General features: G+C 44.3%; 1 protein-coding gene across 1 annotated transcript in view; it reads left to right on the forward strand.

Moving 5' to 3' along the window:
* wdfy3 (WD repeat and FYVE domain containing 3) overlaps positions 1-19,790 on the forward strand; it is a gene marked incomplete at its 5' end in the record, with an annotated part of 68,302 nt that overhangs the window by 39,769 nt on the left and 8,743 nt on the right. Inside the window, 23 exons of the mRNA XM_079222964.1 lie at positions 297-449; positions 667-744; positions 875-1,032; positions 1,153-1,247; positions 1,384-1,504; positions 1,636-1,853; positions 2,645-2,880; positions 3,989-4,123; positions 5,065-5,244; positions 5,719-5,952; positions 6,052-6,151; positions 6,907-7,067; positions 8,874-9,103; positions 10,378-10,487; positions 11,399-11,581; positions 12,205-12,362; positions 12,457-12,534; positions 13,235-13,501; positions 16,437-16,605; positions 17,340-17,503; positions 18,289-18,437; positions 19,213-19,333; positions 19,673-19,758. Of these exons, the coding sequence (XP_079079090.1) occupies positions 297-449; positions 667-744; positions 875-1,032; positions 1,153-1,247; positions 1,384-1,504; positions 1,636-1,853; positions 2,645-2,880; positions 3,989-4,123; positions 5,065-5,244; positions 5,719-5,952; positions 6,052-6,151; positions 6,907-7,067; positions 8,874-9,103; positions 10,378-10,487; positions 11,399-11,581; positions 12,205-12,362; positions 12,457-12,534; positions 13,235-13,501; positions 16,437-16,605; positions 17,340-17,503; positions 18,289-18,437; positions 19,213-19,333; positions 19,673-19,758 (3,584 nt within the window). The remainder of the gene's footprint in view (positions 1-296; positions 450-666; positions 745-874; positions 1,033-1,152; positions 1,248-1,383; positions 1,505-1,635; positions 1,854-2,644; positions 2,881-3,988; positions 4,124-5,064; positions 5,245-5,718; positions 5,953-6,051; positions 6,152-6,906; positions 7,068-8,873; positions 9,104-10,377; positions 10,488-11,398; positions 11,582-12,204; positions 12,363-12,456; positions 12,535-13,234; positions 13,502-16,436; positions 16,606-17,339; positions 17,504-18,288; positions 18,438-19,212; positions 19,334-19,672; positions 19,759-19,790) is intronic.

Below are 19,790 nucleotides of genomic sequence, written 5' to 3' on the forward strand. Positions count from 1 at the left end.
TTTCTTTTATCATAAGCCTTACAGAGCCCCAGAAATTACATAAAGGGGCTCTGTAAGGGGAATCGAAAGGTTAAAATCCCAAAAATTATCTCCCAAAGCCTTTTCATTTCGGGTCCCTAATGGCAGCTCCAGTATCTTTATAAAGAGCAGCCCGACCTTCCGTTAGCATTTTGTAGAAACTCAAATTCAGCACAACCGGTTCTCAAACTGAAAGCTAATACGTTTGCGTATAAAAATACGTATATCTGACATGCTGGTTAAATCCCTCCCCCCTTCTCTCCTCAACGCCGTTGCAGCTGCTGGCCATGCTGCTGAAGAAGAAGCGCTCGCTGCTCAACAGCCACATCCTCCACCTCACCTTCTCTCTGGTGGGGACCGTCGACAGCGGCCACGAGACCTCCATCATCCCCAACTCCGCCGCCTTCCAGGACCTGCTCTGTGACTTCGAGGTGAGGGCTTTCGAGGTGGTGTTTTTAGTTGCAAGTGCATTGTTGTGATGGACAGGCTGCTGGAACCGAATGACGGGTGGAAGAAAACACATAAATTACACGACGGTTGAACCTTCTAGAAACTCGGCCAAGAAGCTGCCCTTTTCTGACGGCTGTTTTTGTTTGCCAAGCACTACTTGTATCGCCGAGGTCTCAGTCTGCTCCTTCTGCTCCTCAGGTCTGGCTCCACGCTCCCTACGAGCTCCATCTGTCTCTGTTTGAGCATTTCATCGAGCTGCTGACAGAATCCAGGCAAGTGTCCAAAAACTGTTCTGTTCCTCCAGGTTCACCCTGAATACTGAAATGATCACAAAGTGAAACAAACTCTGATCTCACATGTGTGTGTATGTGTGTGTGTGTCCTACGTTCTGTGTTGCAACAGCGAGGCGGCCAAGAATGCCAAACTGCTGAGGGAGTTTCAGCTGATCCCCAGGCTGCTGCTGACCCTGAGGGACACCTCGCTGTCCCAGCCGACCGTGGCGGCCATCAGCAACGTGCTCAGTCTGCTGCTGCAGGGCTTCCCCAACCCCTACGACCTGCTGCGGTAAACACACCTTCAGACACGCTCAGCCTCGAGGGTGTAAATCTAACTGGAATGGTAATGTTTGATGCCAAAAAAATCTGGAATCAAAACTTTTCCTTTTTTTGTTTTTCCACCTCACAGGTTTGGCCAGTTCATCTCCTCTACTTTGCCAACTTTTGCCGTGTGTGAGAAGTTTGTCGTCATGGAAATCAATAACGAGGAGAAGCTCGATGGAGGTAACTAAATACAAAAATGGTTGTTCTTTTAATCATATTTTGTTTGTAAAATACATAAATACATGTTGACTCGTGAGCCGTAATCGGCTTGTTTTGGCCGTGCAGAATTTCTAACCCGCCTATTTTGTGTCTCCAGGTAATGACGATGACTTCGGCGGCCTCCTGTCGGCCAGCCTCATTCTGCTGAGGAACCGGCTGCTGGACAACCTGCTCCGACTGCTCTTCACCACCAAAGAGAAGTGCACCGTCAACGCCCAGTGAGTCCACGGCCTCCTTGCGTTTTCTGCTTTGACCTTGATTCCCAGAATGTGTGCAAGTCTGATGTGAATGTTCTGGATCTTATTAAGATGTTTAACACTAAAGTAACACTGCTCTGTGTCCATATTAGGGCGTGCGAGGACCTGGTGCGGACGCTGGGATTTGATTGGCTGCTGATGTTCATGGAGGAGCACCTGCACTCCAGCACGGTCACGGCAGCTCTGTGGATCCTGGTGGTGCTGCTCTCCAACCAGTCCATCCTCAACCGCTTCAAGGAGGGCCTGTGCGGCGGAGGCTGGCTGGACCACACCGACTCCGTCCTGACCAATAAGATCGGCTCGGTGCTGGGTGAGTGTGCAGGATGGGGCGGAGCCTGCGAGTCCTTTTTCTTGCGAGGACGTGTGCGTGACGTTAGCTTTAAATGATTGTGTCCATTCTGTGAATGCGAACATTCTCCACCACGAGAGTCAGAAGCATGTCGTGATGATGTGCAGTGTGTATACTGTATGTTGTAATATGGCTCAGCAGACGCCTCTCCTCACTCTGGCAACGCTTTCCGTCGGAGTTGGCCGTCGTTCAGTAAACAGAAAGCGGCGCAGTTTGTGAGCCTCACAGCCAAGGGTTCGTCTTCTCATTTTTATGTTTATTTTTTTTGCCTCCCCCCCCCCGCTCTCCCTGCTGCTGCGATTGTCGAGTCCCTTCTGAGCTCAGTGGTTTTCAACCTTGGAAAACAGAATTCTTTCTACAGGAACTCAAAAATGACGGCTACGCTCTCTAATTTACTACTTTCAACGACTTCAGGTTGAGAACCACTGACCTTGCTTATGAACACCTCGCTGCGTAGTGTCATGGCCGAACAGAACTACCACTGCTGTAGCATTGTCAGAATGTGTGCTATCAAAAATGAAGCCCTTTTAGATTTGGAATTTGTCCTTTAACCGAATCCTATTCTTTCAAATCATTTTTGCTAGTGCTCCGTTTCCAGTTTGAATCCTGCCTGAGTAGCCCAGTTAGAGGATTTCAGTCTTGGTTTGTAATTGTAACCACCGCCTCGATGAACCTGCTCCAACCGCTGGCAGAATGCCCTTCCTCTCATTCCCCATCATTCATCCTCCGACCCTCTTCCTCCTCCTCTCTAGGCTTCAACGTGGGCCGCAGCGCTGGCGGGCGCTCCACGTTGCGAGAGATCAACCGGGAGGCGTGCCACTTCCCGGGGCTGCCTGTGCTGCAGACCCTGCTGCCCAAACACACCAACGTGCCGGAGCTCTACTTCCTGCTGATGGCGCTGTTCCTGCAGCAGCCCGTCACCGAGCTGCCGGACAGCCTGCAGGTACATGTTAGTATACCCCACCTTCTTTCTACTTCTACGTCTGCAGTATGAGTGTTGTTCACTAAAACCTGTGGAAGCTCAGAGAGGCCAGTGAGGAAAAAATAATATTCTGGTGATCCATTTTCAGTTTTCTCTCCTGTGTTCATGATTGAAGAATAGATGAAAAAAAAAAAATCCTTAAATGTATACATTTTTTTTATCTGTGAAACTGGTGGGAGGTGGGTGTTTTTCCAGTGTTTGTTGTTGTAGTACGCATTTAGGCCACAAGAGGCTGATGTGCACACCGGTGTTCTAAATAAGGACCGAAAGCGCTCAACTTTAATTTAATTTTACTTGCGAACACACACTCTGTGATGTGTTTCGAGGTTTTATTGAAAAATAAAAACTCATCTGCGAGAAAACATGAATGCTTTTAGTCCATATTAGAACACGGGAGTAATGGTGCGCTTCAGCCTCTTGTGGCCAACTTGAGTATTACAAAAATAAGCACTTAAAAAATGATCCTGGGAAAAAGAAAAAAAACTTATTTTCCCACTTGTTTGACAAATTTGAACTTGGAAGAATTATCTTTCTTCACCTGGCAATTTTTTTTATACTGAGAGAAAACTATTTAGATCAGACTTCAATCAGATGAAATCTTTTTCTTTTTCATTATTCTTTTTTAATAATGTTTCACTATCCTGAATTTTTGAAGAAAAGCGTTAGAAGCTTTTTTTCTAATTTTCCTCTCTGGGCTTTCTTAAAGATCAGTAAATATGAAATTGTATAATGTGACTGTGATGTACTTAATCTCTTCCTTTTTAAATCAAACATTTCTACATTGATGATACATTCAGTAAAACACTGATATGTGTTCTCTGACAGCTTAATAGCCACCAGAGTCAGATTGTATATTTTGGGTAATTTACATCTCTCTCTACTATTCCCACTTTTATCCAGTAGGATTAACCACCAATCATTAGAACAAGCTTAAACACATCAATCGCAACTGTAACCACATGAAGAGATACATTCTCGATGCCAGATATACAGATATAAGCAGTTTTCAGATTTCAAAACAACACATAGGAGAGAAAAACAGCAACATAATAATAATAATGTGTGGGTGTTTACCTGACTGTGTATTACCCCAGTGTGTCTCTTTGCTCCTCAGTTTGACCTGGACTCCATCTGGACGTTCATCTTTGGCATACCGGCCTCCAGTGGGACCGTCGTGGGCTCCATCCACAACGTGTACACCGAGGCGGCCTTCCTGCTGCTAGGCATGCTGCGCAGCATGCTCAACCTGGTGAGAAGCAGCTGACACTGGGGGGAAATATTTACACTTTCATGAAGAGCATAATTACCCAGATCAACATTAGCCCAACGCTTTAGCGCACCCTTTGGAAAGAAGAGATGTTTAGGAACTAAATTACAACTGACAAACCAGCAGATAGTACTTACTCGTCCAACAGCAAGACTGCTCAGAGTTGGTCTGGCAGCCTTTTATTTCGCAAAACTCTCACCGGCAACTAAAAGCCAGGCTCCGATTTACTCTCTCTCTCTCTCTCTCTCTCTCTCTCTCTTTCTCGTTTCCTCTTGTTTGCGTCCTCCTTCAATGTGGTCCTCTGTCTCCTCGCCCTCTGCCATGGTGTCCAGACAGAGAATCCAGAGCTGGAGGCGTAAAATGGAGACAGTGAGGTTGTACTCGCTCATTAAAGGAGCAGGTTGCAAGAATGGTGTTTTCAGGTTTAAGAGAAACCTTTGTACCCATAATTTGACTAATTCAATTAAACACCTTTTCCCAAAAGCAGATTACTTTTGAACACGGCCTCATGGTCTCTCATGTTCATTTGTCCTTTTTAATTGGTTCTTTATGTCCGATTTCACAGCAGTTGCTGCTTGGTTTCTCTTAAGCTCCATTAATCCAACGAAAAAGGACTCGGCACACATGCTGTTTTCATCCTCACTCATCCACGCGCTCGGGAGTTTCTCAGGGAATCTCACAGCGCTCGCGGCTGGTTGCTGAGAAGCTTCACTCGACCTCATGGGAACCAAACTCTCTCTCTCTCTCTCTCTCTCTCTCTCTCTCTCTCTCTCTCTCTCTCTCTCTCTCTCGCTCACGACTCAGGCTGCTGCTGAACGAGTTCTACTTCAACCGGGAAAAAAAAACTAGCCCTCCAACTGCTTCTAGATATGAAGTCTGTCGAGTCGATGTTTGATTGTTTTTTCTCTCTCTCTCTCTCGCAGCCGTGGCAGTCGGAGGAGGAGGGCTCCTGGCTGAGGGAGTACCCGGTCACCCTCATGCAGTTCTTCAGGTATCTTTACCACAACGTGTCCGACCTGGTGCCCATGTGGCACAGTGCGGAGTTCCTCTGTGCGCTGGCAGCAACCGTCTTCCCTTTCAACATCCGGCCCTACTCCGAGATGGTAAGACTGCATATTGTTTCTCCTCCACGAATCTCGGGGGTCAAGACTTTAAATCAAAGCGCAATCGGTCTGAAATTGGGTGTGAAAGCAGAAAATCTCATCATCAGGGGTATTGATCAGTGACCCTCTAAACCCACTGCAGGTGTATTGTTATTCTCTCTTATGGGGCGATAAAAACTAACGTATTGTCCCATGTGAAATCTCATTTGAAACCTTTGACACTGTAATCTCGACTGTTGCAGTTTCAAGAACAAAGTGCGAGACTCTGCAGTTTCCCTCAGAGCGAAATGTGTTTTCAGACAGTTTACTTATTAGGATAATTGCTTGTTAGGGAAAAAAGAAAACCGCAGCAAGAACATGAAGTAAGTAAGGCTGCACTGTAGGATTAAAAAGTAAAAATAAGTCTGGTTTCAAATATAGAATGCTATTGTTTTCATCCTGTAGATAGTTGAAGTGATGTCATCTTTGTTCCAGGTCACTGATCTGGACGACGAGGCGGGGTCTCCCACCGAGGAGTTCAAGGCCTTCGCCGGGGACTCGGGTATGAACCGCAGCCAGTCCGAGTACTGCAACGTGGGCTCCAAGACCTCCCTGACCAACCACCCGGCCAAAAAGTACGTCTTTGACTTCATGAGGGTCCTGATCATGGACAACCTCTGCATGACCCCGGCCAGCAAGCAGACGCCCATCATCGACCTGCTGCTGGAGGTGAGGACGCGACCCGGGTCGTCTGGTAACCCACCGGCTTGTTCACTCGTCTTAATTCTTCACAAATACTGGTCCTAAATGTGCGCTTTCTGGTACTAGGCCTCTCCGGAGCGCTCCACCAGAACTCAGCAGAAGGAGTTTCAGTCCAACATCCTGGACGGTGTGATGGAGCATCTTCTGGCTGCTGATGTCCTTCTAGGTCAGAACAAAGTCCTCTCAAACTTCATTGTTTTCCAGTAATCTGCAGTTTATGGATGATCATAAAACAACAAACCAGTTCCTCGTGCAGCTCACTGATGTCTCATTATCTGAGTAGCGAACTAGCAGAGAAGATGAGCTTGTCCGCTTTATTTAACAGTATTTGGCCAGAGGTCTTTGTCCCAAAAATAGCTGATGATTATGCAAAAATGGCCCGGATGAGCATGCCGCAGGACAGCTTGGACCCATTTCTTAGTTGGCTCTGTGAGATGCTCTGATGCACCATGAGTCAGCAAATTACAGTCTGAATCCCAGAAAACAGCATAAGCATCTTCAACGTTTTACATGGCTGCTTGTGTTATATTTAGTCTCTAGTCTGCAGTCTGGTTTATTCATTTTTTTGTCCAAATATGAATTATAAGACAATAAAAGCTTGGAACTTACATTTGAGCACATGTTTTTACAGCATATACTCTATGGCACGATAAAAACAGAAACACATGCAGCACATGTTACTGTCAGCATGAAGGGGATGTCTGTTACTCAAGACATACGACTATCCTTATGGGAGGATCTTATTCAAACAAGTCAGAGTACTTCACTTAAAATCAGTCTGTGAAGCCAGTGTAAATATTTGCTCTGCTGTTAAAACACTTTGTTTGTTTGGACGATGAGATTCTTCTTCGGTATCACATTTGGGATGAATGCACATAAAATAGACGGTACAATCGTTCTCTCCTGCTCCTCTCCATCCAGGTGAAGACGCCTCTCTGCCGCTCAGCAGTGGAGGAAGTTATCAGATTCTGGTCAACAACGTCTTCTACTTCACCCAGAGGGTGGTGGACAAGCTGTGGCAGGGCATGTTCAACAAGGACTCCAAGCTGGTGGTGGACTTCATCGTGCAGCTCATAGGACAGGTAAGGGACCAGAACACCTGCAGAGGTCCTGAAGGCCCAGAAGGGACAAATCAGCCCAAATAGTTCAAGTATTCATAGGTTTTCTAGTAATGAAAAGACATCTTCAGATAAATGCATTGTGTTTAGGCAGCAACACAACTTTTCGGCTGGTAGGTCGTAATACCAGAAAACAATTTTTTTGCTAGATAGTTATCATAGATTGTAGGACTTTTTCTTCTTTTCTTTACATTCAAAGCTTATATTGAGGTTTTCCTATAAGGCTTCAAATGTCCGTCATGGTATTTGTTGTGTCTATCCCTAACATAAGAAGAAAATAATAGATTTGTGGTGATAAAAATGTAATGTATTGTGCTGCTGTACCGCCCCAGTTAATACAGGTGCAGTAACAATGTTTCTTTTGAAAGGCGTTCACGCCAACAAATATGGATATAATATTTGTATTAGTTCAAAAACGATTAAGAAAAAAGCTGCGCAGCATTGAAATGTTAATTTAGAGTTTGAACGTCAACGTTTTGAATGAAGCTTCAATGCTTGAAACCATTCAGTTTCTCTGTTGTTAGCCATAACAGAAAACTGTAAATACAGCATTTAAAACAAAAGTACTCTGATTTAAATCACAAGGTTGTGCAAAGAGTAATCTAACGCCCTCTGAAAATGACATGGTGACATCATTGTTGGGTGTGGTTACAGATGCAAACAAAAAGCACCCCTCTGACTATGCCTATCAGTGCTGCTGGGTGAGGTCAGGCCTGCACATTCTTCTCAGTCTGGTGTTCGGTTACTTTTAAAAAGCTTAGCTGAAGTTTCATAATTGGAAAGTTGCCTGCAGACTGCTGCCAGAGGCAAAAATATCTAATTTACACTAGAACTGATGTGTGGCTGTGAGTCAAATTATAGTAGACAAACTTATCGCACCCAGCCGTGTGCAGCGTTCTGCGTGCACTGGATGCAGAAATGAAACAGTCCGCCTGTGAGTTCTCCTCCAGTTAATGTAACCAGTGACCGCGCTCAGGATTCAATTAGATAAGTAGCATCCATCTGACTGCAGGCGACCTCACTTACTCACAAGAATGAGGTGTGTGTGTGTGTGTGTGTGTGTGTGTGTGTGTGTGTGTGTGTGTGTGTGTGTGCATTTGGATCTTTCAAAAATATTTACTGTCTCAGAGCAAATTTATGTTTTGGGTTAGTAATTATTTTGCTGATTGACTGGATTTTTTTTTTTTCAAGATGCAAAAAAAGATAAGGGTTTCATAAATGTATGATCATTTATGTTTTACTCCCCAGGGAATTGGTTTAAAAAAAATAAAAAAAATAGCTAATACCTGCTATTAAAGCCATGTGTCTGGGCTTTGTATTCTCCTTCTGTGCACACAAGTGAGAAGATTAGGAGATTATGCTTTTTTTTTTTTAAACATAATGCTCCTTTGTGTGCTTTGTGGTTCAGATGGCCATGTGCGTCATGCTGAGGCCGACAGAAGGAATGAGGATGCGTTTTCTTTTTCATTGCATTCAAATGACTTGAAATATAAGGACCCATGTTTCACCCCAGACTAGTTTTAACTTAGTGTTGAAGAAGAGGTCCTAATCAGTCCGCTGCACTAAACTAACAGAAGAATAACAAAGCAACGCTCACAACCCTTGAAGGACTTAACCCAGTTCAGCCCCGGTTGCTTAAACAAATCATTTTTTTCTCCACTGAAATATTTCCCCTGCAGCTTTATCCGCATCCAGAGCGCAGCAGCGTGACAACATACCACCTCTCTGCTTCACCTTCCCTTTAACCTCCTCCTTCCTCTCCTCCTCCAGTCCAAGAGGCGTTCGCAGGGTCTTTCTCTCGACACCATCTACCACTGTCTGAACCGGACGGTGCTCTACCAGCTCTGCCGACCCCACAAGACGGTAGCTCAGCAGGTGGCCCTGCTGGACGCCCTGCGGGTCCTGACCGTCAACCGCAACCTGGTGCTCGGGCCGGGCAACCACGACCAGGACTTTGTGGCCTGCCTGGCCCACAGCTTCATCTGCCTGCACAGCGGGAGGTAAGATCACATGGCAGGTTAAGGGTCAGGATCAGTGTTGACTTGTAAAGCAGTTTGCTTGTGTCGGCAGCATGCAGCAGGACATATGTGGCAGGAAATGAGCGGCATGTCTTTCAAAGCTCTAGACATGTTGGATGTAGATCTGTCCAAGTGTCACATTTGGTTGTGTGAGTCATGCATGATTCACAACGGGACTCCTTGGGATGTGCTACATGTGTCATGTCATCGTCGGTTTTCTGGCGAAATCATATGAGATGGGATGTAGCAGGGAGAAGGAGAGGAGATGCATTTTATTTTTTATCCAGTTGTGAAATTTATCAGTTCAACTAGTTATCTTAGCTTACAGCTATTTAGGTAAGTTAGTTGAATAGGAGGGGAAAGAACAAGAAATCCCAATTTCGGCTGTAGATTTTTTTTCTTCACATTTGTTTGGTAGTTTCTTTAATGTTTTTGTTCCAATTCTTTTAATTGATTGCTGCAGTATTTCTGAGCAGCTCTGACTCTGATTAATGTTTATGCAACTAAAACACCAGTTCAGCAAAGTCTTATAACTTTTGTGTGATGACCTATTAGGGGGTATATATATATATATATATATATATATATATATATATATATATATATATATATATATATATATATATATATATATATATATAAAAAACATGGAGCTGCTGGAAGGGGGTTCTATTCGGAGAAAAACTTTTGAATTTCTAAGATTAACGTCACGAGGAAAAAAACGTAATTATTCTTTGAAATAATAAAGTCATACATTTGTGAGAAAATCTCTCATAGATTAAAGTCACAAGTTTATGAGAAGAAAAAAACTCTTTGACAGGTTGACTTAATCAAATAATACTTTGCAATCGGATTTAACAATAAGGAAATACTCAATACATCATGATTTGATCTTTTTTTCCTCCTTAATTTACCACTTCAATATCTCGATACGTCGTAATGTTGGGTCCATTTATTATCGGAGTGAAATAGTGGCTTTGCTTTTGTGTCCTGCAAGAAGTACTGATAGTTTCCAAAAATGCAGCAGGTGGGTAGAGACTGAGTTTCCTACCATGCTGGGGGAAACAATATGCTGTAACACGACACACTGTTCGACTACAGCGAGCAATCTAACCCCGCCCCCTCAGCGTTTACGTGGCAGATTGTCTCTAAGTCGCTGTGTGTGTGTGTGTGTTTGTGTGTGTTTGTGTTTGTCTGTGTGTGTGTGTGTGTGTGTGTGTGTGTGTGTGTGTGTGTGTGTGTGTGTGTGTCCGCAGCAGCGTGGAGGGCTTCGGTCTGGAGGCGGAGGCCAGGATGACAACCTGGCATGTCATGATGCCCACAGAGAACGAGGCCGATGCCACGCACAGCCAAGACGTCAGCGAGGGTGAGACACTGTGTGTGTGTGTGTGTGTGTGTGTGTGTGTGTGTGTGTGTGTGTGTGTGCTGGACGGACAGAGAACAGGGAGTGGTGTCTAAAAATATCCTCTGTTGTGAAATACACATTTTAGAGAAATATTTATTTGAAAACGGTCTTTGTCCATGAATACATTTATTGCTCTTGGATATATGTGTCATCTGATACACCCTCGTTTGGGGACTTGCTTCCAATTTGTCTGAAGGATGGACGGGTTACTTTTCAATTTGTCGTTTCAACAAAAAATCCCATTTGACATGCTGTGAATGTGTGAAGGCGTGACGAGATGTGACTTCAGCACCGTGTCATTGCTGCAGGAGTTCAACACTTATTAATAGTGTTTCTGGGAGAACAGGATCTCACCCAAACATTATGATGATTATAGTGGACATGAATTTGAAATTTTATAATTTAGAAATTATAATTAGGTCTGTCGAAAAGGTAAACAAAAGTTAGTTGTATTTGCAGTTTAAAATAAATTCAATCTGTCACCCAATTTACGGACCTACCGATTATTTGATCTCATCGGGGTCCCGCCTCTTCTTCGGTACCGTCTCACTCCTCTACTTAAACATATATATGTACAATACATATATATTATATCTAATCTTTATATATAATACATATATCGTATTATTTTTTATATTATACCTTTTCTAAAAAGCACTTCATCGATAGAGAAGCCAAAGCAAAATCAGAAAACACTCGACCGCACTAACTTGGTGTTTCATTATTTTTAGACCAGGAGGTTTTCAGCAAGTTTCACCGGAAAATTCGGGCCTGACCGTGTGACTGTTGTTTACGTTGTCTGGTGCGCACCATATTCGTACCAGATTGATCGCTAATGTATCCGTTCCCGTTCCCTTCCCCGTCCCCTGCAGGCCGCCAGCTGCTGCTGAAGGCGGTGAACCGGGTGTGGACGGAGCTGATGCACAGCAAGCGGCAGATGCTCGAGGACATTTTCAAAGTGTCTCTGCCCTGCAACGACCGGGGCCACGTGGACATCGCCACGGCCCGGCCCGCTCTGGAGGAGCCGGCACTGAAGAGCTGGCAGAACCACCTGGGTGAGGGAAACGCACACACACACACACACACACACACCCCGAGATACACACCACGCACACTGGAGCTGAGCCGTGTCCGTGCGGTGTCCTGTTTTCCCTCGTGGCGTCTCCAGGTTTGCATAACTACACATCAGCTATTTTGGGAGCTCCTCTTGTTGTTTTAGACAGGAAACCCTGAAGCCGCGCCAATACGGCTTGTCACTGCCGATCTGCTCTCTCTGTCTCTTGCTCACTCCGTCAGTGTTGTACGTTTGCGGTGAGTTACCGCCGGCTCGCTGCCAAAGCTTTGATTCTGAACCAGACACTTTGGCAGCTCACCAGATGTTGTCAAAAAATCTGGTCACGTCATAACAGAAGAGTTTCTGTGTTGTTGGGACTATTTTAAGGCGGGCTGTTCCTATCCACCTTCATTATATTGGACTGGAGACAGAACTATAAAAGACACATATTGTAGAACCTGTTTTTTTGTTGTTTATTTACCTTTGTTTGGCAGTTTTCACCACTGATTTTGTCAGGATCCAACCTTGAAAGGGAGTGTGATTGTTCAAATGGCTTAGTGGTCAATATAAATACACAAATACACTTGTGTGACTGGTTGTTTTGTTTCTTTTTCTGCTATCCAGTCCATGAGAAGAAGTGCATCAGTCGTGGTGAGGCGGTGGCGCCGGCGACCCAGTCCAAACTGTCCAGGGTCAGCAGCGGCTTCGGCCTCTCCAAGCTGACGGGCGTCCGCCGCAACAAGAGGGAGAACAGCCTGAACAAGAACAGTCTGTCGGCGCAGGTACACACACACACACACACACACACAGCTGACGCAGGATATGAAAGTACGTGTTCGTCAGCTTTTGCTGAAGTCTTGTATTTCTGATCAACAGGAGACCTTCCAGTGGATGTTCACGCACATCGCTGTCGTTCGTGACCTGGTGGCCATGCAGTATAAAGAATATCAGGAGGTACTGAGCGTCCATCATTACTACATGGGTAGAATGAAAGTTACTATGAGGAACTTTTAACTGGTCATGAACCAGCCTCAGTGTAGTCCTGGTCCTCTATAGACCTCAGTGTAGTCCTGGTCCTCTATAGACCTCAGTGTAGTCCTGGTCCTCTATAGACCTCAGTGTAGTCCTGGTCCTCTATAGACCTCAGTGTAGTCCTGGTCCCCTATAGACCTCCATCAGTAATCAGACCATCAGAGAGAAGATGGTCTGTTTTTAGAGAGTTCTCCTTATAGATCCTCATCGGAGCCACGGGGTCGGATTCTGGTGAAACCAAATGACATCATGCATGTTCACCAGAACCTCCTTCAGCTCAGACTCCAGCAGAGACCAGTCCACTGTGGACAGACCCAGATCCAGACTCTGTTGCAATACAATGAGAGGTTTTCTAAAGGGACCCTCGTGCTCAGAGACACTACCACTTTAATCCACAGGGGACACCAGAATTAACACAACATGAAAGTTCCTCATAGTAACTTCAAGCAGATTTAACTTATGTCATGTTTCCAAACACAGTAGCTGCACAAAGACAATCAAGCTGGTTTATTGCAGCACACTTACAGACAAACCTACAGAACGTTAATTAACGTTTTCACAAGCTGCTTCTCGCAGCACACATATTAATTTATAGCAACGTTTTTTCTTGTCCGTCCCCCAGCGGCAGCAGAACGCCCTCAAGTACGTGACCGAGGATTGGGCGTCCATCGAATACGAGCTGCTGCGCGAGCGGGGCCTCTGGGGCCCGCCCATCGGCTCCCACCTGGACAAGTTTGTGCTGGAGATGACGGAGGGGCCCTGCCGGATGAGAAAGAAGATGGTCCGCAACGACATGTTCTACATCCACTACCCATTCATCCCTGAGTTGGAACCAAACACCCACACGGGACAGGTATGTTCCGCTTTAAAACCAAATGAATACGCCCTTGTGATCCCCTGCAGAACTTTTAGCTTCCATGAACGGACATCTTTATCTGTATCTTCACCTCTATCTACATATTAGATATTAAGCTGATGACCTCGATTCGAGTAAATTCCAGGAAGAATGCCCGCAGAAAAAAATCCTCCAATCCTTGATCACCAACTTTTCTAGCGACCAATAAATAGCCGATAAATCACCAAAAAAGGTGAAAGAATCATAGTCTAAGTACCATGGCAGTAGAAGTAACGATATTCAGTATCTGTGACACAACAATTGTCCTGTTAGTAGTTAATAACAGAGATTATAGCAGAAGAGAGACCAGACTATTAAAGCAAAGCTATGAGAAGTGATGGATACACTCGTGTATAACAGCTGTAGCCAAAAGGGTTTTATTAGAAAAATTGTTACTCGACACCGGTTGTAAAATCCTTAATCAGGACATTTATTCTTTGCAAAAAAGGAGCAGAGCCAGTGATACAACGTGTTACTTTACTAATTGCATATCCAAGTCTGCTCTCCGATCACTCAGTTACCTCTTAAATACATAAAACACACAATCAACAGAAGCCCTCATGACATCTTGCACTTATCGTGAACCTTCCCCCAGCCATCCCATAGATAGTTTTGTCTCTGCCATGTCCATAAGGACAACACTGATGTTTATGTTCTTCGGCCAGGAACATACAGATAATTCACACAGAGTTTCATTAAGTAGAGTTCACCCATACGTCACAGGCCATGAAACGGCATATATTACAGAGGAAATCCGTTTTTTACAACATATTTATTAGCCCCAAAAACAGAAATAGTTTTGCTGCATAACTTGTGAAGAATCCCCAGCCGAGCGGTGAGCTCGTGAGAGCAGCTCTCCTGGAAACCGAGCCGCTGCTGGTCGAGCTCGTCGGTGTCGTGTGAGGAAGCGACACCGGCAGCCGGCGGCTCACTTTTCCCGGCACCGCCGAGACACATTCAGCTTTGTTTGTTCGACGAGTAATCCTTCCTCTCTGTTGGCCAACGGGTTCCTCATCACTCATGGAGATACAAAGAGAGAGCTCACACTCACAGGGATGTCCTTTTTCTGTTTGTATTATTATCAGCCTTCTTTAAAGCTGGATGAGGCCGTATTCCTCTGAGAAGTTGATTAGGATGTCTTGAATACCAGAAATACAAGCAGCCAAAAGGAATGAAATAAAAGCTCAAATCATTCTTATTATATTTAGAATAATTCAAAGCGTTGAAGCTTCATTCAAATTCTAAACATAAAGATCAGACGCCACTATTATTATTAGTAGTAGTATTACAGTATCTGTAGAATTAGATTGCAAGGGTTTCTGCGTAGGATTGTTCCAGACTTGAGTGATCCAAACATTCATAATAACGTCAGAATGTTGCAAAGCCCAAAAGTCATGTGTTGGAGAAAAAAAGATACAATATTCTACTTTTTTTTTAAATCTTAAATCCTTGTTTGTTGGCGTTTAGCCTTTCAATTTATTTTTTGCTGCAGTCAAAAAAACATGCTGCGCACACTAACGAGTTAATTTCATGAAATATAGTTTATTTAATAAAAATAATTAAATAAAAAATCCAACTATATTGTTTTGGGGTGATGACATCGTAGACAATGAGAACCTCAACTTTAACCTCAATAGAAGCTTAGAATGTAAAATAATCAGGCAGACTTAATCATAATGCTAATCTTTCTTGTTTTATTGCTGCCTCTATTGTTTGTCATTACCATGTAAAGTACCTTGAGTGCCCTTTTAAAGCGCTTTACAAATAAAGTGTATTATTATTATTAATGTCCTAGTGACCCTGGATTGATCACATAATGAAAACCTGCCCAGAAGAAGTGGACACAACGAGAGTCCACGAGACTCTGCAGAACCCTCCGAGGGTAAAGATTTCTGGCTCATAAATTGGCCGAGTATAATTAACTCCAAAGTCCTCGAGGCTTAATCATAACGCATAATTCAAACATGACAGAGTCACACACTCATGCCTTGCGGCTGAATACGGTCACTTGTATTTCAGCTCAGCGGTTATAGTTTCCCTGCTCGGCTCAAAGTGTCAACGTTCTACACAAAAAAAGAGAATTATACACGGGAATATTGACATTGAAAGTCATGGTACCAGATGGTGCCGCCGCTGGCCTTTTGCAGTGTTAATCTCTACCGCACAGACTTTACAAATAAGTGATGGTGACATCTAGAAGAGACATTTAAAACGCTCTTCTTTTCTTTTTTAACGTCCTCCAGCCCTCTCCTCCCCCTCTGGTGCCCCTCTTACCCGCGGCCCTGGTCTGGGGCCTTGACCGAGCCCAGGTACCTTCCTGAAGCCCACAGGATCCAAATAATTGAGCTCCCTTTTGAAGCCCGGTGTGACCGCATGATAGTAACACAAACGCGCCGTAAGAATGAGAATGGTATTAATGAAGGAGCTGCTGTTGCGGTGCTCTCACCCTGTGTTACGTGTGATGGCGGCTGGAAAAGGTGCCTGTAGTTTATCTGGTTGCTTTTGCCACATTTAAGGAACAGGAAATCTCCCTGTGCCGTTTTGAACGCGTTTAGTTTCATGTACATGTGCATGTGCTCAGCTGACCCAGACTTCAACGATGTATTTCATCCAGTATTATAAATACTACCGAGAAACTGAAGGCATCCCGGCGAAATGAATTTATTGGTGTTACGGATGAGGCTGGTTTGGATATCAAAGATGTGTCTGTTGATCTATGAGAATGAGCCTCTTTGTGATAAAACTAACCGTGCATGTAAGTGAGCGCACATCATCCCAAATCCTTCTGCTCTTAAGTCAAAATAATGTCCCCGAGTTACAGTTAAAGACCATTTGTCACGTCCTCGGTGTGTAAACACCGAATATTATAACTCCAAGCCAAAGGCGTTTTTCCTCGTAGTAATGGATAATACTTCTCCCCCATCTCCAGAAACCTCTCCGTTACCGGCGAGCCATCAGCTACGACAGTAAGGAGTACTACGTGCGTCTGCTGTCTGGAAACCCCGGCATGTACCAGCACTCTGTGGAGCACAACACCGAGGGAGAGACCACCCAGCACGAGCCCGAGCACGGAGAGGACACCATCGCGAGGGTCAAAGGTACCGCCACCAGGCCGGGGAACGCGTTCTTGTTCCTTCACCCTAGAACACTAACGGTACAAATAGTAACACCATCACTAACGTTGGGTATATTTCACCTGATATAAGGTACCTGATGAAATATACTTCTCATCAAACTATATTAAAATACAACAATACAAGGCACATTGAAGTACTCTTCTTTTATTTTACCCTATAGAACTTTGCATAAAACGAAAAACGGATGTCACGGGGGGACCCTGAAAAAAGGCTCAAAATCGGGTGAAAAATTAGGGAATCGCCAATAAACCATGATTCGGAATGTTAATAATGGAGCTATGAAGTTGTCCTTTGGTCCACCTGTTTCTGGGACATGTGAGTCTTGTCCTGTGAAGGAAAAGTCTCCCTTCAATAGTAATATACATCCGAAATGTTTTCACCCTCAATCACTAACGTCGGGTGAAAATCACTCGAACATGTGCCTGTTGAAAAACCAGGGATTGGAGCAGAGAGACACGCCCACTTTCAATAAGACACGCCCACCTTCAATAACGTCAGTGAGCAGCGTGAAGCTACACAAAGACCCACGCAACTCAGACAAAAGCAACACAATGAAAATAACGTAACCACAATCGCTCAGATGAAAATCACCCGACCATAGTGTTCTAGGGTTAAAAAAAGCACCTAAAAAAAAAATGTATTTGCACTGCGTTGCTTCGCCTGGTGAACCCTCTCTGACGCGCTGTGCTCTCCAGGCCTGGTGAAGGCTCCTCTGAAGAGGTCTCGGTCCACGGCGGACGGGGCAGACGAGGAGAGTCAGGATCAGCTTCAGGACCAGCTGCTGGAGTCGGGAGGCCCCGAGGAGGAGCAGAGGACCGACAACACGTCTCTGCTGCGCCTACTGGAGGAGGGCGAGAAGGTCAGCGAAGTTGGCACTATTAATTACACCACCATGTTTCCTGTGTCCAGCGTCAGATACAGTCATTTTCTTTCTGTCATTATTTAATATGTTTAAGATTGAGTTGCTCTGTGGATAAATAGATTTGTTGTGTCACCTTATTTACTGCACTTGCCATTATTTCATGTTTTCTTGGTGAATTTTGTGGAACTAATCGTTGTCATTGAACAGTGCAAGTTCTCGTTTTGTATCAATCATTTTAATGTCATCGCTCTGTCTTTGTGTTGTGATTTATTTAATCTTTTTTCAAAAGCTGGGAGAAAATATAATAATATTCAGATTACTGTGTACAAATGACTCAAACCTCCTGCAGCTGGAGCAGTTTCTCAGTTAGCTTGAGGGAACGACACAAAGGCTCACGAAGGCGTCACTAAATTGACAAACTGCTAATAGTTTTCTTGTGTGTTTAAGCAGAAGACACTTTTCAGTTGCGTAGATCAGCCCCGAAGGGGAAAAATACCATGAGAAAATTCAAACCGATTTAAATCTTTTTAAAAGGAGACATTTGTCTGAATCTCACACATAATTCTGACTTTTCACTTGAGGGGATCGTGTGGTTGTAGGATGAGGTACTTTGCTGCATTTCACCAGCAGTTGGGGAGTACCAGTAAAGAGCAGCGTCCCACTCGTTCCTGAACAGATTTTTCCCTGGAGGTCTTTAAGCCAGTGACTATTTGTTAAACAAACGGCTTTCCCTTCACTTTGAGTCACGATTGCTCTCTCGTCTGCTCCATTCACCGTTCCAGATCCAGCACATGTACCGCTGTGCCAGGGTTCAGGGTCTGGACACCGGCGAGGGTCTGCTGCTGTTCGGCAAGGAGCACTTCTACGTCATCGACGGCTACACCATGACCGTCTCCAGGGAGATCAGGGACATCGACACGCTGCCCCCCAAGTAGGTCCACGGCTTCGGCATCCTGTGGGAGAATCGGGACTATTTACACCGCCGCGGCTCGTTTAATCCTAAAAAGCTGTCGCAGCTTTTCCTCCCTGAATAAGAAATGACATCATTCCTCTGGACGCTGCAGCGGGGATTTGATGCTGCTGGAATGATGTCATGCTGCCGAGAGAGCATGCGTTAGGAAGCTCAGCGGAGATATGACATATTTATCTTTTTTTAGGAAACTTCCTTTGAGACACAACGTGAAAACAGCTGCAGCTTTGATGTCATTGAGTTTCCTCTCAGGCGTTAAGCCCTGGTGCCTTTGAGGGGCTGAAATGGAGATATAATGATTTTATAACTCAATTCATAATAACAGTAATGACAGCAATTTTTATAATCAATTAATTGTTAAGACAAAAAATGTGTTAACTATTTTATGGCTTCCAAATAAAAAATATTTATTTGTAAAAAAAAAAGAAAGAGGAAATTAGGTTACGTAGGGAGGGATTTTACACTATTCTGGATATGTTTTGTATTAAATTATACATTGTATAAATAAACTAAAAATAATTGCCCTATAGCAATTTAGTTTATTTTGCTTTTGTATATCTTTTTATATTTTAGTATAAATACTGATTAATTACTCTGGGCCATAACATTTGATTATATTGAATATGAAGTTGTTCGTGGTGTGAGGAAATAAACCCCTTTCAGTTGATACAATGCTTTCTGGGTAAAAATGAGTAGTCAGCTGATGAATTGGTCTCCATCTGTCGTCTGTGTCCAGTTTGCACGAGGCCATCATCCCCAGAGGAGCGAGACAAGGACAGAGCCAACTGAAGAGAACCTGCAGCATCTTCGCCTACGAGGACATCAAGGAAGTGCACAAGAGACGCTACCTGCTGCAGGTCAGCATGCACACATCTCTCACACACACACACACACACACTCACACTCACGCTCACACACTCACACTCACACTCACACACACATCTCACACACACACATCTCACACACTCACTCACACATCTCACACACACATCTCACACATCTCTCACACACACACACACACACACACACAGCAGAGCCAATACACACAATACAAATCTGTGAGTGAGACATTCATATTGAGTAGCTTTCATGGTGATTTTGGTGTTTTTCAACAAGCCCTCCTCTTGCATTTCCAGTGAATGACTCACCACCGTGTTCTTGTCTTTTTAAATGTCCTGTGTGTCTTCACCGTTCAGCCCATGGCAGTGGAAGTCTTCTCAGCAGACGGGAGGAACTACTTGTTGGCTTTCCAGAAAGGAGTCCGCAATAAAGTCTACCAAAGGTACCGAACAAAGACAGAAACACAGAGCTTTG

Source organism: Taurulus bubalis, assembly GCF_910589615.1.
Source record: "Taurulus bubalis genome assembly, chromosome: 8".
NCBI lineage: Eukaryota > Metazoa > Chordata > Actinopteri > Perciformes > Cottidae > Taurulus > Taurulus bubalis.